This window comes from Centruroides sculpturatus, unplaced genomic scaffold, assembly GCF_000671375.1.
Source record: "Centruroides sculpturatus isolate CEXI.00-Female unplaced genomic scaffold, Cexi_2.0 scaffold490, whole genome shotgun sequence".
Taxonomy (NCBI): Eukaryota; Metazoa; Arthropoda; class Arachnida; order Scorpiones; family Buthidae; genus Centruroides; species Centruroides sculpturatus.
Genome location: NW_019384667.1, coordinates 111,675 through 138,891, shown reverse-complemented (window position 1 = coordinate 138,891; position 27,217 = coordinate 111,675). Strand labels below are relative to the sequence as shown.

Below are 27,217 nucleotides of genomic sequence, written 5' to 3'. Positions count from 1 at the left end.
GCATAAATATAAAATAATAATAACGTTGTAAATGGGGTTAATTTTAGGCACTGTTAGAAAACAGAAGGTGGTGTGTTCTTCGTTAAACTCAGCTTTTTAAATTCTGAATAAACTATCAATACCACCTTCTGTTGCTGAGAAATGTTTATTAAACAAAACACAAATGTTTTCAACCTAATACAATAGGCCATCTTCAGGTGTAACTGAATTTGAACACTTTTTCAAATATTTAACATTTTAACAACGGAATGTCTGAACATTTTACATTCGTCCAAACAAAACAATAAAATAAAATACACAAAAAATGCATCTAAATATAAAGGCAGATGTGGACTAAGAATTTTTATATAAATTTTTCTTTTATGCAGAATTTCCATGCAGAAGCTAGTCCATGTGCATCCCTAGCTTCTGCATGGAAACTCTGCATAAAAGAAAAATTGTCGAATTGTGAGCATTATTGTCCAGTCATTGCTTTGTCACAGGAGAAAGCACAGATCACAGTTTAATGTGAACAATAATGTAGTCACTGAGACTCTTGATCTGACCCCTTTAGATTTCTTTCTATGGGATTATGAGAAAAATGTGGTTCGTGCTATCTCAGTCAGAGACCTTCGAAATCTTTGGAGTGCATCATTGCAGCTATCGCCACTGTGAGACAGGACATGATGCACCATACATAGTAGGAAATTGCCTACCACCTTGATGTCATCAATGTGACTGCTGGAGTACACCTAGAGATATTTAACTGTTAATTTTTTTATAGCCAAATCAAATTGGGTACTTTTGAGCAGCACACGCTGTACATTATTAAAATATACGATAAAATTCCACAATTATGTTATAGCTGCAACTAGGTAAATTAGAATTCTCTACTAAAATTATAAAGCTTAACAACAATTTCCAATAATAGAAGTCATATCTGTAATCTTGGAAATGCCAATGAAGTCCTGTCATAATTTTTATTCTAAACAAAAAATCAAAAGCAGTATCTGATTGCTGACTCTTAAGAAATCAGCTTATTAGTTATTTATTACTAAATTTCATTAATCATCCTGTAACTTTGACAATCATGATGATGAAGATTATATATTTTAACAAAGAGAATTCAAAAAGTAAAAGCATTTTGTATACAAAACAACACCATGTTTGAAAAAAAAAAAAAAATACAACAGACCAAGTCATTGTGCTTATTGTATTGTTAGACAAGTTTAAATAGGTTTTGCCAATTTACTGTCTTCAATCTGATGTTGATAATCAAGATTAGTTGAGTCAACTTTACTTTCTATTTATAATGTTAACAAACAAATTGACAAGATTAATTGTAATTACACACCATAAAAACATTAAATTATCAATAAAGAACTTTAATATACAGGGTGTCCATAAATTATTCACTGGATTACGAAATTTGAAAAAAAAAAATAATAATAATAATAATAATTCTTGAAAAGAAACCAAAAAGCTGTTTGCTATAGTTTATTCTGTAACTCAAATATTTTTTTTGCAAATGGTTTACAACATGATAATTGTTCAGTACACTTCCAAATGGCACTGTTAGTTGCTTGGATAATATCCAGTCTGTACTTAATTTCCCTCCATACATTCATATGCATTTGCGAGGTCACAGTAGCAATTTCTTCGGCAATCTGGTCTCATAACTCCAAGTTGTTTACTTTTGTTGTGTACATTCTGTTCTTTAGGTAATACCAGGAAAAGAAATCCAGAGGCATAATATCAGGACAGCATAGTGGCCATGCAATGAGTGCACCGTGACCAATTCATTGGTCATTTTCGCCATAATGCTAGATGATGATTTTTCAATGTTGCCATATGTGCAGAGAAAAATCTTTGAAGTATAGAATAAATTGCTGTAAATGTTTCCTCACTATCTTTTTCAACTTTTTAATCAAATTTCTTAATCTAGTGAATAATTTATGAACACCATGTACTTAATTTTCAGACAAACATTTTCAATCTACTACTAAGATCATCTTCAGGTCTCATTTAATATTCCAAAAGAAACTTTCTTTTACTGATAATTTAAGGTTTTTATGATGATTATCATTTATATCAATGTCTACTTTGTTTTATGATTAATTATTTTTTTGTCAGACAATGTAGAAGACATTGTGCTGAAAGACACACAGGCACTATAACAAGTGCTGCAAATGGACTACCACTCAATACCCCATTATATCTGGCCTTGCTTCTGCATTAGAAAGTCTGCAGGCATAAAATATATCTTTTCCAAAATTTATATTTACACACAAAAAAAAACTACCTTTTTTCAAGTTGCATAAGGAGTTGACAAATTTCTGAAAATGACAGAGGGTGCTTTTGAAAGTTACTCTAGCTAATTCTACTTTCAAAATCTCTATTGATCCTGATCCTACCTCCAAGATTACAAAGAGGAGGTGTAAATGACAGAAGATAGCAGCTGCAATGTCTTCAAATACACATGCTACTTCTCTAACCCCCTGCTTCTGACAGTGGTGCACCTGTTGTTAGGATGGTCTTGACACTCCTTGGCTACAAAGATGCTCTGTTTCTCAGAGCCTATTAAGTCACAGTAACAAACTGTGAAGTAGAAGAAAAGGTAGCAAAGGACAGCAGATGCCATAGAAACAATGGGGACAGTAGAGTGTCAGGTGATATCCTTGCCACTCTACTGCCTCCTATGAATAGCATTTATGGCTAGAGGAGAATCTAAATGTTTTTCTTTGGCCCTAAGTACACCCTCTTATCAAACTCAAGCATCCAAAAATACCATAAGAATTGAAGATGATGATGATGCAGATTTAAGGTGTCTGTCACTTTTAATAGCTAGCCAAATGTGTGTATCTCTCTTAACTTATAAAATCAAATCTGGGATTTTCTCATGAAGGACAATGATAAATCTGAGTCTGAACAACTCTCAAAAGTTTTTATTGCAACTTCTTTTCAGGTCATTGAGACAGGCTTGCTTTTTCTTCAGAAATGTTACCGTGTTCTGGAAATATAGAAAGGTTTTTGTTCACGGATAGCAAGTTCCTTTGACTTATTATGACTGACCTTCTGTCCATACCTAGTGAAAGTTTCAGGCGGTGATTCTTGTCCAGAATCACCGCCTTTCACTCACAAGATCCTTAAAAGATTGGAAACTCAAAATGCAAGTTTGTTGACTGGGAACTGGACTGTTTGATAGGGTATTTGGTCTGCTCAAAGTTGATCAACAGTACTTCTGCATACCACTAGTCATTCTAGAAGTCAATAAAGAAAAAATTATGAATATAAAAATCACTAGTTAAGGTGTTTGAGGGTTTGAATCTCCAGCCTTTTGTGGAGTTCATCAGGATTTCTTTTAAGATTCTTGTTGGATGCACTGACTCAAACATCTTTTGACCAGTAATCAGGTCCATTGCTGCTGGCCTCCTGTCAGCAGCTCCTAGGCCTAGTGACTAATATATGAAGGCTTTTAGATCTATTAGTCTAATGTCTTTCATGTTAAAGATATTGGAAAAGCTTATTAAGAGACACCTGAAGGTTGTTCATTTGACTAGGTTTCCTTTTCATTCACTTCAATTTACTTATCAATCTAGTAAGTCCTAATTTGCACAGTTTGGCATTCCAAAATGATAAAGCCTTGGATTCAAGGACAAGTGTTGCTTTTCTTGACATTAAAGATGTTTTAATCAAGACCTCTTTTGAGACTATTAAAAACACTGCACTTGGGCATGGTGTCAGTCTGATTCTTGTTCAGTGAATTGATTTCATGCTTCATTACTGTAATATAGTGATTTCCCTCTGGGATTTTCCTGAGAGTATCTAACAATGAGATTTATGGTGAAGACTTTGCAACTTTCTTTGTCTATAATTTCAGATAGTTCTCTTGAAGTTCTGCTTCCTCCCCTTCATCTTTTTTTGTGTCCTAGATGAATAAGGAGGACTTTCTTTAAGCCTAAGTATGAAAGCTGCTCTCTACCATGTTGTGTGGCTTGAGCTTTGGAACTGTTACTGCTTTTTCATTATCAGCAATTTTACTACGTAACCTGTTTTTAAATTCCAGGTAAACAGATTTTTTTATTGTTTTTTTTTGGTCATTTTCTCAACTTGATCATGCAATATTCTTAATTATTCAATTTTGAAAATTTTAAGTTACATAAATCTAGTAAAAAAACAAATATTCTATGGTAACTTTAATCTTGTTCATGCTGAATGGCACTTTTGGCAGTATCAATATAGATAATGGAAACTCTTAACTCTTTTTCTGTTCTAGGCTTTCGGTATTTAAAAATTCATTCTAATTTTCTGTTGTATTTCTTATAAAGGACATATGCAAGCCTCTCTTGGACGTTAACTTTTATATTAGTCTCCCACAGGCAGGTACTGCCTTCCTCAAATGATCAGTTCTCGAAAACAAGACTCAATTAAACTAGACTAGATTCTAGTTTAATTGGCACGATAGCTTGTGTATAAAGGGGCATTAATGATGATAAATTTTGGTTCTTAATTAAAGGTAGACAGGATGGAGACATAAAAGGGGTCGTGTATCATATCTTCAGTGTGGTCGGACTTAATGAATATTTTACTCATTATAGTATTAGCATTCACAATTTTTTACAAAATTTGTCTCTATTCTCAAAATTAAGCTTTTTATCATTTTATAATAGTACAGTAAAGCCCAGTTAAGATGTTCTCGCCTGAGATGTTAGAATGTGTGGAGGGACCCAATTTAGTTCAACCACTTTAAAGCTTAATAACTCCTGTGTTAAACCATCCAACTCTGATTCAAAAGTACAGAAGTTATTAGGCTTCAAATAGGGTGAACAAAATCATGCCCCCCACACACAGTCTAACATCCATACATACAGAAAAAACCCCCGAATATTTTGCATATCTCGACATTTCAAGGTGTCCTGAGTACACCTTGAAATGTAAAAATTTGGGAGGGGTCATTCTTTTGACTGATTGCAACACTTTCCCTCTGTTTTATATAACAGCTGATTTAAAAGTAAAAATTATGAAATAGATATTTATATATTGATTGTGTCATTACTTACAGGAGTCTTTTAGCTTTGGAATAAAAAAGTTTCTACGTTCTATCTTTATTAGAACTGTATTTATTGAATCTTTTATTCTGAGGTCATGTGATGACATCAGAATTCCCGTGCCTATTTTGGTAACAAGTCCGCTCCTGTTCAGAATAGGATGGTAAGACAAAGTTGGAGTCAGTAGATCTTTACATGACTCCACAGCCCTGATTCTAACAGTGTGTTAATGAAACAGATAACAGATAAATGAAGGGTTTGAAAGTGCCAGGACTGGATTTTGCATAGGCAATAAAAATAAATGAAAATCATTACTAATGTCAAAAACTCAAAGTAATTATTATACATAATGCAAAAAAATCTATTTATTATTAAAAGCCTGAATATACACAAGCTACAGTGCCAAAATTTATTTCTTAAACTTTACCTATTCTGAGATATAGTTTAATATCTCAGAATAGAGAATAAAAAAGAAATTAAACAAAATAGGATGCCAACACACACACAAGAATTTTCTCCCTTTATGAGATATTTTTTGGGTTCAGGAGGTCTCCAAACATGTAGATTTGCAAAAAACTCAAGAGGGTCAAATTTAACATGATTCCAATACTTTTCTGCTTTATATACATAAGTTGGGAAAGTAAAAAAGGGTCAGAGTCAGTGAATTTTTCATGACTCCGACTAAAACACCAAAATCCATGACTCCGACTCCACATCCCTGGTTAGAATATTATCCGGGCTTTTGATTAGATCGAATAAGTCATTACAATATAGATTAAAAACTTAAATACATTAAAATTTGTAAGCATTTTTTCGTTACTTTTAAGTAATCAAATTAAATATTTGACCCACAATTTGAAGTTAATAAATTTCAAATTCAATTTTGACTTACCTCTGGAAAAAAGTTTGCCATCACTGATATAATCAAAGATATATTCATCTCAGCTATTAACTCATATCTCCCATATTATAAATTTTCATTCTAAACCACAGTTTGATAAAACTCTTAGGAGACTTTGTAACTTAATACGAGAATATTGGGAAAAGTGGAAATAATCTGGCAACTCTTGTGACTTATACTTGCATCATCATATTCAAAAATAGTTTTAAAAATTTTGCCACTTCAGTTTACATCACATGATCTGTATATTTTCTGGTAACTTAACACTTAAAATACAGTACCAATAGAATAAAGAGATGCAATTTTTCTTTTATTCATAATTGTATTTCTGATGAATATATTCTACCTATCATGATTTCAAACATTTTTACAGCATATCAAACAATAACATCCTTGTTGATTTTATAATTTCCTCTTTTGCAATAATACTTTTTCATTTGCTAATATTCCATTTTACTATACTACGTTCATATTTTGTTTCTGCACGTTCGGCTTGCCAATTACAGTGGGTGATCAGTTAATAAACATACAAGTTGATCCCCCTATAACACTGTTGATTGATAATTCTGTTTTATATGAATTCCATGTTGTACGAGTCACTTAGATTTTACAAATATGTGTGCCAGGCTGTGAACGGCTTACGTATTTGTAAAATCTAAGTGACTCGTACAACATGAAATTCATATAAAACGGAATTATTAACAGTGTTATAGGGGGGTCAACTGTAATCCTTTTGTTCGCTATTCGAATTGTTCATTAACTGATTATCGATATACCACAGCTTTTTATGGGAATTTGATTAATTCATTCTGAAGAACCCCAAAAATATATACTTTCTTACTACGTTTATTTACATGTAATAATAAAAATACATATATACACAGTCTTGCATTTTTATTAGTCATGTGTTTTTGTTTGTGGGGGTTAAATAATCTGTCTAATGTCGATTGCTTTTTTTCTCTTCTTCAGGATTTTTCAGAAGTAATTAATAACATTGTAATTGTAGAGATCCCCAAGCCTATTAACCTCAACCTGGTTTGGATGCCATTCTAAGACTGTTGTTTTGAAGAAGTGGGAGGATGTCAGAAGATGTTTAATAGCAGATATCCACATTAATCCTCTTTTTCAGAAGAAAACATATCTCGCCGAGTTTCTTCATGTTCTTCACTGATGGCATTCTGTCATCAGATCTGTTTCGGGTTCCATTATGAGCTCTTCAATGTTCTTTATTTCTGAGATGTGATTTTTGTTACTCCTTTAGCTGCTTGAGTCTTCTTGATGATAATCTTTCTTAGATAAGACTGAACTGCAGCCTACTGTACACCTGTTCAAGCCATACTGCCCAGCAACATCAGACATCATTTGCCCACTCTCTACCTTTGCTATTATACTCTCATCTTTCGAAAATAAAAACTGACGCAAAACTTAACGAGTGCCCATCCGACAGTCTCGCAAATTAGTACTATTGTAGCCCTTTGTGGCTATATTGTATTATATTGTATTATATATTTTTTTTTTACTTTTGGTTTTTCCTCTTCAAGAGAGTACGCCGTGGACAGAAGGAGAGACAATATGTAACCGTGAAGAGAGTCGACCGTCGATAGAGAGTTCAAGAAGTGCAGCCGAAAAGAAAATCTGTCTCCATCGAAGCCAATGAATATACCATTACAGAAGAAATTTGTCAAGTCCCTTAGGTGCTCTGTTTCCCAAAATTTATTTGTAAAAAAATTTTTTTTCCCGTTGGACCTATATTACTTGTCAGGCAAAGCAGGGCCTCGCATGAGGAAGGAAATTTGGAAGGGGGAATATCAAGCAATTTTGTTATTGTTATGCTATCTGTGTCCAGTATTGAACTGTATCTTGGTATTAATATTGTACTGCGTTTTTCAACTAAAATAAACTTTTGTTTGTCTAGTTACACCTTTCCACCAACTGTTCATTGTCCTTCCCTTTGTTCTTTTCCTCGTGTATCTGAAACCACAGACAACATGCCTAGCAGAATTTACACTATAAAAGAACTGTTTCTGTCAGAAAAATAAAGGCTAGAATTACAAGGGAGAGTTTCAAAGTTTGGAAGAATACTATCCGATCAGTATATACTGGTTGAGCATTGATGTCGACATCTCCCACACACTGAAAAGTTTCAAATTGTTGCCTGAAGACAAGGGAAGACCAAATGGTATTCATTATTTTACATCACTTCTTCTTGTGTTCGTTGTCTGAACATAAAAATCTTTCGCTAAAGTGTTCATTATCAATTTGTTCGTTAACTGATCACCCACTGTATTTTGTGGAACCTCTAGATTTAAAGTGGTTGTTTAAGAGTTTTGTCTAATCCCAATGCTATTCTTTTTTATGATATATGTGACAACAATATGAGGTATTGAATTTTTGTAATCAACTAGATTCAAATCTTTTAACTCTGATTTGTGGAAAAAGATTTTCAATCTCACTGTGGTTTCTATCCAGAATATATTGAGAATCAGTGGTAAAGGATAAGGGTATGTATAATTGAATTGTATGATAATCCTTCTATATTAGATTACACACACAATTAATCAATGTCTTTAACAGTGGATAAAGTCAAATGACTAATTCAGCAGATTAACTAGAGAGACTAGTTTATCTGTGTTAACATGATTATGTATTTAGGACAGTAAATTGAGATACATGGCCACCTGTTTTGCCCCATGTCAAAAGAAATTAGAGAACAAAAGAATTATTTTCATGGGTAAATGACTTGAAAAATGAGGCTCCCACAATTACACCAAAGACAAAAAGGAACATTCTTGGTCTAGGAACCAAAGCAGACAGACAGTAAACTGTACAGCAGAAGTCAAAAGGATTGAAGAATTTACATTTACATATTCACTCTCTGCAGGTTTAGAAAAGATACTTGTTTAAAATAGAAGCTTGATTAGAAGATCAATTGGGTACTCTAGAAAACTTGTCTCGTTCCTAGATTTTCTCCTGCTGTTATGTTTCAATAGTGGACAATGAGCTGACTATTGACACTGTGCAACAGCACATTTTCAAGTCCATTATTTTTTCTTATTCAAGAAACAGTCATCTCTCATTCAGTTCCTTAATAAAATAAAATAATGAGTTTTCTAAGATCTTTATTACACTTTTGATCCAATTGCAATATGTAGTATGGAAATGGGAGCAACCTGCTTCTGCCCAATCTCCATGCTACATACAAGTGTCCATTTCATTTTATTATACAGCTAACTGTTTCTCGTGTGTAGACATCTCTAGAATTGCTGATATAATTATTCATTTATAATGCTTCAGAGTAAACTGAAATTGTTTATTTTGGAATATTTGTTGTTGTTTACAAATATAAACATCCCAAATCCCAATATTTTAGTAACACGGCAAACGACTGACAAATTAAATTGGGCTACTTTACTACTGTTATTTTTAATTAAATTCTAAATAATTTGGTACTAGAGGTAGGCATTAGATGTCATCTCTTATTAATCTGGCAGTCATTTGGCATATTATCATTGTTTATTTTAGTTCATTGCTGTTGTTTTATATATCAAGTCTACATTATAATTAATATTTTTATGGATAGAAACTGTAAATTTACGTCACTTACAGACATCATAGAAGTTATTATTTAGCTAGATTTGCTTGGTAGTAGACTGGAAATATAGTAAATCGGCATAAATAGATTTTAAAATTTCATCCTCTGATTAGTCATTTTTTCAGTTTCATTTCATTTTTTGACTGTTTTCATTTTACAGGTACTAAGAAAACAAGTCGTCATGTGTTTGCTCAGGTCAACAATAGGAGCATTGGATAATGACATACGAGATCTAAAATACTTGGTCAACCAATCTCTGAAGATTTTTGGTTTTTTTACTACTGTAGTGCTTCCTATACTGTAACAGCTATACTAAAGCACTATAGCAGGGAGGAAAGCGTCAACCAAACTTCAGCATATTAGTAAATGATAAATCTATGAAAGATCTCTTATTTAATATAAAGATTTTTTAAAAAATCCAGTAACAAGTCGCTTAACTTTCCTGGCAACATTAAAAACTGCATTTGGTGCCATCTGTTATATTTTATTNTATTCAAATTACATCATTTCTATGACCAAGGGCGGCGTAAGGCATGGACGACGTGGGCCACCGCCTATGCCTCGCAGTCCGAAGGGCCTCGCGCCTCGAAGGTTTACGCATTACTTAAAAGCCGCGAACGCGACGAAAAAATTTTAGTCGTCATAAAACGATAAATAGTTTGTCAAATTTTTATTCATAAAAATGCAGTTTCGACTGCTTTTTATTTTATAAAATCCGTCTTCTTGCGCCATTAGAGGGCCTTTTAAATAATAGGTAGTCTGTTAGCGTTGGTCAGTAGTAGTCCAAATTCAATACGAACGTTTGTTTCTTGAAAATTTGATCACGATTTAAATACAGTATTTACTTTTAATATTACCGATATGTCATCGAAAAGAAAACGTGTTGTATTATCATTAAAAGACAAAGTATCTGTTTCGATTATCCGGATTTTTCCTTATCCGGACTACCTTCATCCCCAATTAGTCCGGATAATCGAGGTTCTACTGTATTCCATTTTACTATACTACGTTTATATTTTGTTTCTGCACGTTCGGCTTGCCAATTACAGTGGGTGATCAGTTAAATTAATGAACATAATCCGTTTGTTCACTATTCGAATTGTTCATTAACTGATTATCGATATACCACAGGTTTTTATGGGAATTTGATTAATTCATTCTGAAGAACCCCAAAAATATATACTTTCTTACTACGTTTATTTATATGTAATAATAAAAATACATATATACACAGTCTTGCATTTTTATTAGTCGTGTTTTTGTTTGTGGGGGTTAAATAATCTGTCTAATGTCGATTGCTTTTTCTCTCTTCTTCAAGATTTTTCAGAAGTAATTAATAACATTGTAATTGTAGAGATCCCCAAGCCTATTAACCTCAACCTGGTTTGGATGCCATTCTAAGACTGTTGTTTTGAAGCAGTGGGAGGATGTCAGAAGATGTTTAATAGAAGATATCGGCATTAATCCTCTTTTTCAGAAGAAAACATCTCACCGAGTTTCTTGGTGTTCTTCACTGAGAGTTCTTGGCATTCTGTCATCAGATCCGTTTCGGGTTCCATTATGAGCTCTTCAATGTTCTTTATTTCTAAGATGTGATTTTTGTTACTCCTTTAGCTGCTTGAGTCTTCTTGATGATAATCTTTCTTAGATAAGACTGAACTGCGGCCTACTGTAGACCTGTTCAAGCCATACTACCCAGCAACATCAGACATCATTTGCCCACTCTCTGCCTTTGCTATTATACTCTCATCTTTCAAAAATAAAAACTGACATAAAACTTAACGAGTGCTCACCAGACAGTCTCGCAAATTAGTACTATTGTAGCCCTTCGTGGCTATTATTGTATTATATATATTTTTTTTAGTTTTGGTTTTCCCTCTTTGAGAGAGTACGCCGTGGACAGAAGGAGAGACAATACGTAACCGTGAAGAGAGTCGACCGTCGATAGAGAGTTCAAGAAGTGCGGCTGAAAAGAAAATCTATCTCCATTGAAGCCAACGAATGTACCGTTATGGTTACTCTGCTTACGTTATAGTGTAAACTCTGCTTAGCAGAGTTTACACTATAAAAGAATTGTTTCTGTCAGAAAAATAAAGGCGAGAATTACAAGGGAGAGTTTCAAAGTTTGGAAGAATACTATCCGATCAGTATATACTGGTTGAGCATTGATGTTGACATCTCCCACACCTGAAAAGTTTCAAATTGTTGCCTGAAGACAAGGGAAGACCAAATGATATTCATTATTTTACATCACTTCTTCTTGTGTTCATTGTCTGAAAAAATCTTTTGCAAAAGTGTTCATTATCAATTTGTTTGTTAACTGATCACCCACTGTATTTTGTGGAACCTCTATATTTAAAGTAGTTGTTTAAGAGTTTTGTCTAATCCCAATGCTATTCTTTTTTATGATATATGTGACAACAATATGAGGTATTGAATTCTTGTAATCAACTAGATTCAAATCTTTTAACTCTGATTTGTGGAAAAGGATTTTCAATCTCACTGTGGTTTCTACCCAGAATATATTGAGAATCAGTGGTAAAGGATACAGGTATGTATAATTGAATTGTATGATAATCCTTCTATATTAGATTACACACACAATTAATCAATGTCTTTAACAGTGGATAAAGTCAAATGACTAATTCAGCAGATTAACTAGAGAGACTAGTTTATCTGTGTTAACATGATTATGTATTTAGGACAGTAAATTGAGATACATGGCCACCTGTTTTGCCCCAGGTCAAAAGAAATTAGAGAACAAAAGAATTATTTTCATGGGTAAATGACTTGAAAAATGAGGCTCCCACAATTACACCAAAGACAAAAAGGAACATTCTTGGTCTAGGAACCAAAGCAGACAGACAGTAAACTGTACAGCAGAAGTCAAAAGGATTGAAGAATTTACATTTACATATTCACTCTCTGCAGGTTTAGAAAAGATACTTGTTTAAAATAGAAGCTTGATTAGAAGATCAATTGGGTACTCTAGAAAACTTGTCTCGTTCCTAGATTTTCTCCTGCTGTTATGTTTCAATAGTGGACAATGAGCTGACTATTGACACTGTGCAACAGCACATTTTCAAGTCCATTATTTTTTCTTATTCAAGAAACAGTCATCTCTCATTCAGTTCCTTAATAAAATAAAATAATGAGTTTTCTAAGATCTTTATTACACTTTTGATCCAATTGCAATATGTAGTATGGAAATGGGAGCAACCTGCTTCTGCCCAATCTCCATGCTACATACAAGTGTCCATTTCATTTTACTATACAGCTAACTGTTTCTCGTGTGTAGACATCTCTAGAATTGCTGATATAATTATTCATTTATAATGCTTCAGAGTAAACTGAAATTGTTTATTTTGGAATATTTGTTGTTGTTTACAAATATAAACATCCCAAATCCCAATATTTTAGTAACACGGCAAACGACTGACAAATTAAATTGGGCTACTTTACTACTGTTATTTTTAATTAAATTCTAAATAATTTGGTACTAGAGGTAGGCATTAGATGTCATCTCTTATTAATCTGGCAGTCATTTGGCATATTATCATTGTTTATTTTAGTTCATTGCTGTTGTTTTATATATCAAGTCTACATTATAATTAATATTTTTATGGATAGAAACTGTAAATTTACGTCACTTACAGACATCATAGAAGTTATTATTTAGCTAGATTTGCTTGGTAGTAGACTGGAAATATAGTAAATCGGCATAAATACAGATTTTAAAATTTCATCCTCTGATTAGTCATTTTTTCAGTTTCATTTCATTTTTTGACTGTTTTCATTTTACAGGTACTAAGAAAACAAGTCGTCATGTGTTTGCTCAGGTCAACAATAGGAGCATTGGATAATGACATACGAGATCTAAAATACTTGGTCAACCAATCTCTGAAGATTTTTGGTTTTTTTACTACTGTAGTGCTTCCTATACTGTAACAGCTATACTAAAGCACTATAGCAGGGAGGAAAGCGTCAACCAAACTTCAGCATATTAGTAAATGATAAATCTATGAAAGATCTCTTATTTAATATAAAGATTTTTTAAAAAATCCAGTAACAAGTTGCTTAACTTTCCTGGCAACATTAAAATTTTGGTGACGTCATCTGTTATCACATTCTATTTTAAAAGTTTTATATTTTTAATTATTATAAAATGGAAAAAAGTTTAATTTTGAGGGTAGGGATGAGTTTTATAGAATATTGTAAATGCTAATAATGAACATCTTATTATAAAATGGAAAAAAGTTTAATTTTGAGGGTAGGGATGAGTTTTATAGAATATTGTAAATGCTAATAAAGTAAATTCGTCATTAAATCCACAACTCTACTCGAGATATGACACATGATCTTCCTTAATCTCCCTACATCTCAACCTTTGACCACCAAAATTTAATAGAATCAATGCCCCTTATATACAAACCGCCCGACAAAATTTCAAAATTTTCGACAAAAAGCACAGGAGTTATTAAGCTTCAAAGAGAGTAAAGAAAATCATGCCACCCACACACACTAACATCCATACATACAGAAAAAAACCCCCAAATTTTTTTGCATTTCTCAACAGTTCAAAGTCCCCCAGAGTCCAAAAATGCAAAAATTTTGGAGGTCATTTTTTAACTGATCACCACACTTTCCCTCTTATATATAACAGAGTTAGGGAAAGTATAAAAGTGAGGTGAGATTTTGTCAAAACCCATCAAAAAGATGTCTTTTTACAATGTGCCTCTAAGCAGATGATGCAAATGATCAGTAAAATATTTTAATTGATTGTTATACTTCAGACTATAAAGGCTATCCTTGCTTCAATCTGAATGTAAAGGAAAGAGTAGAGGGCCGAGTAGAGCCTCAACAGAACTAACTAGAATCATAAACATAGCCACAGTTAAAGCAAGACTGCAAACTGCGCAACTTTACTTGACAATCCTCGCAAAGTACCTTAGACCACCAAAATAAGGAATCTTTCCTGATATTACAGAAAAACAATGATAATTACAAAAATCTCTATACATTCATCAGAAACATATATTTATATTCATGAATACAGTTTTGAATGCTGATGACTAAAATTTAAATGGATTTTTTTATAAAGAGACATTAATGCAATATATACTAAGTTATTCTGTATACAAGCACCTTTGCTTAAATTAAATTTTCATTTCTTCTTTAACATAAAGATAAATTAGAAAAATAACATATTTCATTTCTTCGAAAAAAGGAGAGACCAGTGCCCATATAAGCTCTTTACAGCCTGTTCACGTCTGTATTTTATTGCATATTTCAAATAAAAAAATTCTATTAAAAAAAAAAAGCAATGCAAGTTGAATAATTGCCTAATCATATCATAGAGAAATATCTTTAAGATTACTAATTGCAACTTTTTGAAAGAACAGATTTTAAGCAGGATGATGTTATCATAGATTAACAATATATAATTAAAAACTTCTTACAGAAAAAGTTACCAGTTATTATGTACTGACAATCCTAGTCAGAGTGATTCCTATCCGGTAAATCATACAAATATCATATATACATGATACAAAACTTTATCAAACAGATAAATATCATATTAGAGCACAAAATATATTTAAACATAAGCCAAATATTACTACGTTTTTAGATATAAATAAAGCCTAAGTCAAATTATAGCCTAAGAACACTGGAAATACTTAGCTTATACTTAAGCTTCGTGTTAGCAAAGACTATTCTTCAACATTATCAGACAAAAGACTTGTCTCACGAGATGAACATTTTATCAGACACAGTAAAAAACAGCAATAGAAAACATAATTCCCTTATCTTAATTAATTATTAGAGAATAATACTAGATATAAGAGATTTGATGCGGATAAAGATCATCAAAAACTTACTTTAATTTCATTTTCCTAAATCAATGTCTTTGTTTTATCCTTAGTAGCATAAAAATTAACTTTTTTTTTAATTTTTAAAAATACTTTCAAATATAAAAAACTTTATAAAATGTACTGTATGAAAAAAATACATACGGAAACATAAAGGAGAATGGCTATATAATAAAGATGTAAAATTGTACCTGTGTATTTAAAATGTGTGATAATTAACGATGATTAGAGTTCATTACGTTCGTACAATTATCCGAGAACTGTAACTACTTTAATGTTACAGTTTTGTTTTTAAGTGATTACGAAACTATACAAAAAATCATTTAAGTGTAATATAGTAATGGAATTCAGTTCCGTGATCTGTCATTCTAACTTGCTATACCAATTTAATCAATAGTTTCCTCCTCTTATTCAACAATCAGCATTAGATACTTCATAATTCTCTAAAGGTTTAATTATTATTGTTATTATTATTTGTCAGAAGCTGTATATAAAGATAAAAAAAATTTATCTTCAGAATTTCATCAGGTTAAATTAAATAATGATTTGACAAATTATTAGTCAGTATCTTGATCCATATTACTATAATTTAACAACATTAACTAATTAGTATATTAAAAAATTAATATTTTAATTAGATTAATCCCAAAATCAGCTGCAGCATAGATACAAAGAATCGGGTAGCTTATACAAGGACAGTATTACTAAGAAACTGCAAGGTCAACTGACCTAAGCAATCATGAAATATGCATACATCAATGTGTATTTCATACTTTATGCGCAACTGTTACAGTTTATGCCCTAAATGCAAATTGTTAACCCAAATTTACATGTTTAAAGATATATTTCTATACAACAATTTTGTATTATATTACTTAATTTTACATATGATTATCATATCGTAGATATTATATACTGCACTCTGTTAAAGCTATAGATACCTTCATATAAATTAGTTTTGAAATTAACTTATATAAAATTCTACTATTGGGAAATGTATAATTTTGCATATATTCAAGATCATATTTCTACAGACACATGTATACAATGTCAAATACAGACACATGTATTTTGAATGAATAAAAAACAAACTTATTACAAAACAATATTTCATTTAATTAGATTAGAACATGTTTTATCAATAAAACACGTTAAATCACTCCAAATATTCTTATTTAATTTTTTTTTAATATCAAAAACTTTAACTATGAAATATTAACTAACTGATATTAATATTTTGGTGAAAATGCAGCGCTGAATGAGGCAGTGGGACCTTATTAGAACCGTAGATCATCTCCATAGAGTTAAAAAAAAGTTAAAGAAACCAATGGTCTACACATGACATTTCGTGAGATATAATCCCGCCCAGCCTATCAGAATTTTGAAGACCATCAAAAATGGAATAAAATTTAAAAGTGAAAAATCCAGAACTATTTCTCAAAACAAAACATTTACCACTTTACTAGAGACAGCTGAAAGCTCACAAAACATGAGAAATGCCATTGCACCAACTACTTCTGGGGTGCAATCGAAGTGACGCTGTATCCTATTGCAAGTTTAACAAGCAGGCTGGTCTCGAGAGAGACTATCTCACAAAGGATGACCCGTAGACCATCGGTTCCTTTGACTTTTTTTACTCCTGTGGGAATGGTCTAAGCTCTGATAAGGTCTCAACTATCTCATTCATAACTTAATTTTTAATCAATATTTCATATGGATGTATGTATGTAAACTGATTCACTTATCATACATAATCAGTAAGTTAATTAAGCTATTAATTTATATAATATATCATGCAAACTTGTTCCAATTTCTTTAACCACTTTCAAACCTTTACCAGCAAAAGTGATTGTTTAATCTAACGTTTTCAGCTATATAAACAGCCATTTCAGGATATGTTGTTTAGAACATATAATGGAATACTTGCCTATGAATTCAAATAAATTACACAAATTGAAGCACAGAATAAAGAATTTCAAAATACCAGAAAATCATTATAAAAGAATTAATTTATATATCATCAAATATCAATGATTATTATTATTAGAACTAAGGCAATCTTAATCATTAAAAAAAAAAAAAAAACTGGTCAAAGTCAAAAACTGAAAAATATTCACTAGAGATAATAACTAAAATAGATTCATACAGTATTTTTCTATTTAATAAAAGTAGAAATGTTATTCAATTTTAATTAAAATATTTCACTTTTATAATTATTTATACATTGATATAGAGAGAGAGAGAGAGAGATAAAACTAAACTTGTAAAATATTCATTAAAGATCTTTCAAAACTACATTTAGTTATAATCTATTGTATTTAATAAATTATATAATTTTATACATGGATCTAAAATATTTCAATTTTTAGATGATGTAAAATCAAAAAAAAAAAAATGTCATTAAAGATTGCAAAACACTAATTTTAGTTAATCATTTTGTATTTAGTAACATAATGTTACATAAAATAATTTAATTAACTGTCATTTCCAACCAAATATTAGAAATTTTACAGTTAAATTACATGATACACGGACATCAAAAAAGTAAAATGGCAATGGTACAAAAAGTAATTTGAATGTTGTAATTTGTAAAGTGAATGTTGATGAATTAAATACTTTTGTATATCAATTTTAATCAAAATAATTCAATTTTTACATTTATTTACACACAATTTATAGGTATTTAAAAAAATTAAACCACATTAAAAACTCTACAGAACTTTTTAATAATTTATTAATTTTTGTTAATCAGAACAGATTATTAGAATCGATAACTAGAACCGATTTTAGGGAGACAAAGTTGAACGTAAAAACCTACATTTGTCCCTGTATTACTATAGATTTAGCTACTAGTGCTGTGCATGAAGATTAAACTTAGATAATGTATATTCATACGTATAAGCGTGTTTGTTGCATTGAAGTCTTTTTCCTCATACTTATTTGATTTTTTCTTAGTTTATTTACTCAATAAGAGTCCCGTCACGAGTTAAACTACTATTGCTATCAGTTTATAAATCAAAATTTTGATAGTTATTTACACGAAATTGCAGACATTCAAAACACCAAGGTTGTAACATATACATTAAATACTATAAATAGAAATTATTTTGTACATTTTTCTTCCATTTAATAAAAAAATTTATTAAATGTTAATCAATTAAATAATTTTATGTATCAATTTTAATTAAATTATTTTAATTTTTACAGTTAGTTACAACAATTTATACATATTAAAAAAAAAAGCTGCAAAATACATATTAAAGACTTAAAAACAACTTATTTTTAGTTATAATCTGTTCCATTTAATAAAAAAAATTAATAATTTAATTAGTTATCAATTTTAATTGAATTTTTATGGTTATTTATATGATACTGTATATATACATATTGAAAATACCGTAGTTGTAACATATACATTAGACATTATAAGTAAAAATAATTTTGTACGTTCTTCTATTTAATAAAAATTTTTAAAAAAATTATTAAATGTTAATCAAGCATGTTAAGCATTAATTCGATTAAATATTTTTAACTTTTAACATTTATTTACGCATGAAGTGCAGACATTAAAAACTTAAAACTGCAAATGTTCATTAAAGACAGTAAAAAACTTACTTTTAGTTAAAATCTATTCTGTTTAATAAAATATTAATAATATATAAAATAATTTACTGATCAATTTTAATCAAAATTTTTATGGTTATTCACACAGTGTACAGACATTGAAAACACTAAAGCTGCAATATATTAATGTATTAAAGTTTTTTAAAGTATTTTTAGTGGTCATCTTATTTAATAAAAAATTAAGTATAATTGGTTAAAATTCACAATTTTTTTCTTGAATAAGACAAGATTGCCATTAAAAATAACTGTGCAACCTTTAATATAGCCTTTACATTGCAGCTTTGTTTTTTAAATTCTTGTGTATTGTGTAAATAAAAATGTAAAAATTAAAATATTCAATAAATTTTTATCAATTTTAACAAAAATATCTTAATTTTATATGCAACTGTTAAAAAATAAATAAAGCTGCAAAATATATAATAAAGCCTCCACAGAAATATTTTAATGGTAATCCTGTTTTATTTAATAATAATAAAAAATAATAATTAAATTTATCATTTTTTTTAATACAGCTTGTATATTAGTTTTAAAATTGACACCGACACATAAAAACACCTTACATACTTACTCCAGCAACCTTTAATAGAAATTACGAACCTTTTCAGCTGCATTGAAAAAATTTCCTCGAGTAAAAAAGCTGTTCCACAGACAGAATATTCAAAAAACAGATAACGTTATAAACAGAAAATTTCAAATTGCGCCACATTCAGTTTTGAATATTTCTCCATTTTTGAATATTCTATCTGCGAAATTGTTTTTTACCTGAGGAAAGCCTCTTAATGTGGCTGAAAATATTCATAATTTCTATTATAAGGTGCTGGAGTTAGTACGTAAGATGTTTTTTGTGTCAGCATCAATTGCGAACTGTTCCAGAATATTGACTAATTAGATTACAGTTTTATTTAAATGCCTGCATATCAGGTATAAATAAATAAAAAATAAAAGTCAGGAATAAAAATTAAAATATCTTTTACTAAAAATTTACTAAATATTATAAATTTTACACTTATTTACACATAATACATAGCTATTAAAAAAAACTGAAGCTGCAAAATATATAATAAAGGCTGCACATGAGTATTTTTAATGGTAATCCTGTCTTATTTAATAAAAAACAATTAAACTTATCAGCTTTTTTAATTACATAAGACAACCATTATAAGTCCCACACAGTCTTTAATATTGCTTATATATAACATCTTCATTTTTTAATTGTGTAAGAATTAGATATTTAGTAAATTTTTATCAATTTTAATAAAAATATCTTAATTTTTACACAAATTTACTCATGATATACAGGCATTTAAAAATTAAAGTTAAAAATATATATATATATACTAGCAGATGAGCCAAGAGTTGCTCAGGCAAAAAGTAATGATAGCAAAGATTAAGATTATTAGATTATAGCCGATCTTACCCATTTTCACGGGATGCAAGAATTAGGTCCTCCTATTCCGAGGCTAATTAGAGAATTTTTAGGCAAGTCTAAGAATATGTTCAATTTCCAGCAAAAATGCAAAAAGCCATACCTAAAATAGTACAGTAGAAGCCAAGTTCTTCAGAGTAAAACTTAATCTTCTCCCTCTTCCCGCGAGGAGGAATTTCGAAAAATCCTTTCTTAGTGTACGTTCTTATGACATACCCTAACTGTATACCAAATTTCAGCTTTCGACTCCTAACTGTTTGGGCTCTGTGCATATTATTATCAACCCATTTTGATTATATAATAAAATTAACGGTTGTGCAGGACTGTAAATCTTTTCTTACTTAATTAAAAATTAAATAAATAAGACAAGATTACCATTAAAATAGTTCTGCAGGACCTTTAATATATACGGGGGGATGCAAAAGTAGGTATACAGTCGAGAATCTGAGAAATACAAATGTTCGGTGTTCATTATTATTATTTTTATTATCTTTTATCAGTTCGTATTCCTTATTTGTGATGTAATTTGTACATAAGAATAAATGTTTTTTCTTCCTATTTTCTCCCTGCATGTTTTTTTTTCCATAATAACAACCGTATACCTACTTTTACACCCCCCGTATTTTGCATCTTCAGATTTTTTTTTTTTTTTAATTCTTACATATCGTGTATAAATAATCATAAAATTTAAAATATTTTACACAAAATTTACTAAAAATTTCAATTTTTACACACATTTACACATAATGTGCAGCCATTAAAAAAAAATAATAATAAATAAATAAATAACTGTAGCTGCAATATATATATATATATAACAATAAAGGCTGACCAGAAGTATTTTTTTTGTGTTAATTTAATAAATTTTCATTAATATCATTTAATTTACACATGATATGCACTCATTGAAGATGTAGAATGGGTCAACTTCCAAATCAAGATATTGAAAGCGTGTAAAGTGATATTGACACTTTTAATGCTGTTACGTCACTCCTACGTAATTCATTTCTAGTATAAATATAATATAAATCCGAAACTTCGGTTTAGAAATTAGAAATTTGATATTTTGTAAACACTGCAGTGAAAACGAATCGAACATTCGTCCACGGGTAGGAAATTGATCGAATCAAACGCAGTCAACAGCTAAAAAAAATTAATTATTAAATAAATAAATGATTTCTTTGTCGACTTACGTTTATCTTTTGACGGTTTAATCGATTTTTAACCTTAAAACGAAGTTAAATTTCCGAAAAAATCAGTCAGAAGAACATCACAACTCAGAAAAACTGATGTTCCACGGTTAGGGAAATTGTCATATGTCGTAATTGACACGGTGAAAGTTTCGTAATCGGAAGTGAACGATAATTAATTTTAACTTATTAACGTTAGTAATTATTAGAAATTTATACGAAATTAATTTTATTTAACTTTATTTTATTTAATTTATACTTTTATTTAAAATAAAATGATGCGGATGATTTAAATGTTAGATTTAAATTTAAACTTAAAGATTTGATGATTAATAAATATGGCCGCTTCCATGATGGATCCCATTCCGACATGTGATGACTTTTTAGCATTTCAGGTTATTACTTTTATTCGTGTTTATGTCTAGTTTAGAGAGTTTAGGTTTATTTTACGTGTTAATGAAGTGTTCTTGTTTAAGATCGAGCGAAAAAAAATAGAAATATGAGTATATTTTTAATGTATGGTATGGTAATGTATGGTACAGCTCTATATGGTCTATTTTATATGATTACAGCTGTGTATCATTTAATGTATTATCTATTTTATATGAGAACATCTTTAATGTATTGTCATAATTGTAGACCATGACCATAGGATTATTTGGGGGTCAAAATCTCTTTCAACTGCAATTTTACCATTTTAATGAGTTGAACATTTTTTAGCAACTTCATTGTAAAAAGAATCAGTTATTAAGATTATGATGCATTGTTCTGAGTAAAAGAGATTTTTACTGTATATAAATTAATGGAAATTAAATATTTAATATGTAATATCACTTATATCATTGATTAAACTAACAATATATTTTAATTGAAAAGGATTTAAGCATGTAACAATCTAAAAATTATTTTTTTTGTTTTTTTTACCTGTTGGCATTAAAAAGGCACTCTAATTTTTTATTTTCCCGGCTGTTATATAGAGGAAAGTATGGTGATACGGCAAAAAATACCCCCCCAGATTTTTACATTTTTTGGACTTAGGACACCTTGAAAGATGAAAAAAAATTTGGGGGTAATTTCTGTATGTATGGATGTTAGTGCGTGTGACACAATTTTGTTCACCCTGTTTGAAGCTTAATAACTTATGTGCTTTTTGTCAAAAATTTCTGAAATCTTGCATGGAGGTTTGTGTATTAGTGGGATCGATGCTATTAAATTTTGATGGTTAAAAATCGAGGGGATGGGGAGATAAAGGGGTCTTGTGTATTTCTAGTAGGGTCGGACTTAAAGTTGATTTTACTCATTATCAGCATTTAAAATTTTTTATAAAACTCATCCNGTTTGCTTATTAGGGGGATCGATGCTGTTAACTTTTGATGGTTAAAGATCAACGGGTGGGAGATAATGTGAGTCGTGCTTATCTCCAGTAGGATCGGATTTAATGGCGCTTTTACTCATTAGCATTTACAACTTTTTATAAAACCCATCCCTACTCTCAAAATGAAGCATTTTGCCATTTTATAATAGATCGTTAAAAATATAAAAAGTGTTTTAATAAAATATGATAACAGGTAATGCTACCAAAATTTTAAATGTTGCCAGCAAAGTTGAGCAACTCATTGCTGGTTTATTAATGTATAGAAGCATCTAATTCTAAATTCTGTAGCGTAACCAGGGAAAGGACCTGTGTCCACTTACCATTATAAATAAATAAATGAGAAAAAATCAAATAAGTACAGGAAAGAATTTGAATGTGACAAACATTTCTACATATGTACTGTATTGCAATATCAGAGTTTACTCTTCATCCACAGCACTTAAAAAATGTATGCACCAGATAACTAAATATTATAAAAAAACACACTTTTAACAATCCAGCAAATAAAATTTACGAAATTAAAAACATTTTCAACTTTTTTAACTGATCTTCTTCAGTTAATGTTTTTAATTTAGTAAATTTTATTTTCTGGATTGTTAAAGGTCTGTTTTTTATATCCACAGCACTAGTAGTATGGGAATGAATGAATGAAGGTTTGCATATTCTAATTTTGGCCCCCACTTAATATTGGTTCTAATTACACTACTGTCTAAGTTATTTTTAGTTAGATATATAATAAAATTGTTAATTACTTTGCTTTAACTGAGATACTAATCATGTTTTAAAAATAAATTAAAATGGCAAATGTTAACATGTTTTACACTTCCACAAATGTAATTAAACTACACATAAAATTGCTTTCTTGGAATTTAAAAAGCCTTTAATATTTTAATGGTGTGTTAGTGTTTTTGAGTAAATAATGTTTGTTTTCAGGAATAATACATAAAATGTTTTGGATTAATGGGAAAAGGGACACATGGATGATGGAACTGTCTCCCAGGAGGACTACTATGGGAAACTGGTATTAATTAAGTGTTAGTAACATGAAGAAAGTGCAAAAAACTCCACACATCCAGCTGATTGATCATGCACAAACCCACAACCAACTACCAGAACACGGGTATTATCCACTCAGCCACTGTTGGGCCCCATGTAAAATGAACATAGTTTACAAGAAAGTCTTGTAGATTTTATTTAGAATTTTTAAAATACATACATACATACATACATATATATGTGATAACCCCTAACCCAAATTATCATCATAATCAAACAATCTGCCTGAGTTTTATTAGACTGTTTTAAGTCTAATTAATTAAACTTAAGATAGCCCAATAAAATGCTGGCAGATCATTTGGTTTTGATAATAAATACATTCTTAAAGTTATTAAATACAGTAAAAAAATTGACTCTAATATTAAAGAAGCATTTACATTTAAACAATTATTTTTAAGATCTTTAGTTCCACATTCAAATAAATTGATATCTCTAAGTAGCAAGCAAACCAATGACAGTCTATTTCATATGAAATACATGCATGTCACTGACATATTCAGTGTTAAAAAAAGTCTTAATTAATGGAGTTATAAATAAAATTCTTACAAATACCTTTTTAAATTGGACCTATTTTCATGGAAATTAATATATGAAATTTAGATTTAAAGTTTTGCATATAAATTCATGCAATATTAATATATTCATTAGTAATATAAAGTAATTATAAACTGAACAAAGTATATAAAATTTAGAAATGAGCTATATCATCTGTAATAATAATTAAACTTCTAAAACTAAGAGTCTGGAAATGTTTCTCTATTGAATAATTAACAATTGTTATTTGCTTTAAGAAAATAAATGTCATTGCTTAAATATTTATTGATGATGATTTATAAATATTTGACATGAAAGTTTATTGACCAAATGTAGCATATTTTTTGTAGATAATGTTTGACTCAATAATATCTGGATTAAGAATTGTATTTAAAAAGTTATAAATTTTTGCAAATAGTTGTAAATTTTTAAAAACTTTGTGAAATTTCTCATTTCTGTTAACTTCTGATAAGTAAATCTATAAATTAAAATTTAATACACTCATGTCTGGAAGTAGATCAGTTTAGATATAAATCTGTCATTCATATCTACTGACATTGACATCATTAAAGATAATTTGGTTTTGTTAGGATAGGTTGGCAGGTTTATATCAGTAAGGTGATTTCTGTCTTAATCAAAATGTTGCAAAACATTCAATTTCTTTACACCAAAAAAAACTTCTAAATTAACCAATCACTTCCAAAATGAATTTGCATATAATGGTGCCGTATTTGGCTGTCGTGTAACTGAGAATGAAAAATTATAACTTAGATTATTTAATTAACAATAAGATTGTTTAAATAATGATATCCACAGCTGCAGGATTTCTAATGTCAGTGTATTGCACGGTGTTAAAGTGGATATGTAAAAGCTCTCCCAGAGGTATTTATATGGGAGAGCCTTTACATATTTGCATTTTATGTATTTTGAGGCTATTACATCATCACAGCACATTTCTACAAATTTACATATAAATTGATCATTTAACTAAACTTTATCAATAAAACTTGATTCTGTGGCCGTACACCTTATTCTGTATACGTTATTCTTAGTATTCCATTCGTTTCCCTTTTCTCTTTGTTAGTTCCTTTGTCTATCGTCTTCCAGAAACTTCTTCCCTAACCCTTTCCTGTTAAAATGGTGGTGACCTATTTTCAAGACAAAGAAAAGGCGGTAGCCTGAGGGCTAAAGGTAGAACAAGACCTCACTTTTTGCTTGGACATTAGAGACATAGGATGTGTTGTAAGGACCTCCAGTTTGTTCTGCCAAGGCCACTTGATCGCTTCGCTAGTAAGGCCATCCGCCGTAAGGAAAATTGCCGTATTCACACTGTTTCCATTTTTTGCCGCTGCGAAAGATTTTGGCGCTAGTTATCGGTGAGAATCGTCTGTTGAGTAAATTGGTCGTTTTGTACTTTTGTGTGCGAGTATAGCTATTTTATGAAATTGTGATAATTACATATAGTTATAGTTGTATTTAGTTATACTTATTCGTGAGTTATATACGGTTGACGAGATTTCTCTTCAACGGCAGCTTGGTATATAGATATACAATAAATACATTCATTGTGTGGTTTAAATAGTAAAGGCACATTATGCCTAAAAATTGTTGCGTGCCTTTTTGCACATCGTATGCTGGATCTAAAACTTGTCCTGAAGGATTAAAAGTTACATTTCATGAAATCCCATCGAACGAACAATTGAGACAGAAGTGGTTAAATGTTATATCACGACAAAGAAATAAAAAAGTATCGCCGTGGATACCAAGTAGCAGGTCAGTTGTCTGTAGCCTGCATTTTGTAGAAAGTGATTATAAAATCGGATCTAAAAGGCGCATTTTACGTTCATCATCATACCCCTCACAGTTTCCAAACTATCCCCCACATAAGCATCCTCAGACAGAAAAAACAAAGAGAACACCATTGCAACGGAATTTAGAAGTACGTACAAATCCACCACAGAAAAAGAGCAAGCTTGTTGACCAACAGGGTCCTCATCATGAAAGCACAACTGTAGACACTGAAGTTACTGATGGGCCTGTTTATAATTATACTGATTTTGAGGAAGGAAGGAAGAGCAATATGGTAAATGCTGCATGTCAAACTAATTATGACCTGGAACTAATTGTTACAGAATATAAGAAAACTATTAACAAACTAAAAGCTGCACTTTGGAGAAAGAATGCAAAATTGGCAGATTTACAGGCACAGCATGATAAAAATGCTCTAAAATTGAAGGCCTACGAAGAAGATAATCTGATTCAAGCAGTAAGAAAAATAGCAGCATTAACTGAAACTGGAAACACTGGAGCAATATTTCTTGTAGACCAGATTCTCAATTTTGATAAACGTTGCCCCAAATGGAGTAATGATGTAATTCGTGAATGTATTTTATGGAAATGTTAAATCACCAAAAGGTTATGATCATGCTCGTGTTAGAAAGCTGCTTCGTTTGCCTTGTAAGTCAACTCTTGCAAAGTATGTAGGCCAAGCTTCAGGTGCAATTGGCATCACACCTTTAATAAAGCAAAGGTTACGTACTGAAAAAGAGAATTTTACATCTGCAGAAGAATGCTATGCTTCATTAATTATGGATGAAATGACTATTGATCAGAAGCTAGTTT

The 27,217-nt window shown here is 30.3% G+C and overlaps 2 protein-coding genes across 4 annotated transcripts in view; one reads left to right on the top strand and one right to left on the bottom strand.

The window, feature by feature from the left end:
- The window catches only part of LOC111626668 (importin subunit alpha-6-like), a 117,250-nt gene extending 95,477 nt beyond the window's left edge, over positions 1-21,773 (bottom strand). For 2 of the 3 annotated variants that reach the window (XM_023370132.1, XM_023370133.1), the window contains exon 1: positions 21,634-21,773. The gene's annotated coding sequence lies outside the window, so the exon portion shown is untranslated. Of the gene's footprint in view, positions 1-15,581; positions 15,682-21,633 lie in introns of those variants that run through there. The other variant, XM_023370130.1, reaches the window with a different exon arrangement.
- A 190-nt stretch (positions 21,774-21,963) lies between these two features.
- Positions 21,964-27,217, top strand: part of LOC111626674 (coiled-coil domain-containing protein 58-like) — a 47,658-nt gene continuing 42,404 nt past the window's right edge. The window contains exon 1 of the mRNA XM_023370153.1: positions 21,964-22,025. Coding sequence (XP_023225921.1) covers positions 21,969-22,025 — 57 coding nt within the window. The 5' untranslated portion in view covers positions 21,964-21,968. The remainder of the gene's footprint in view (positions 22,026-27,217) is intronic.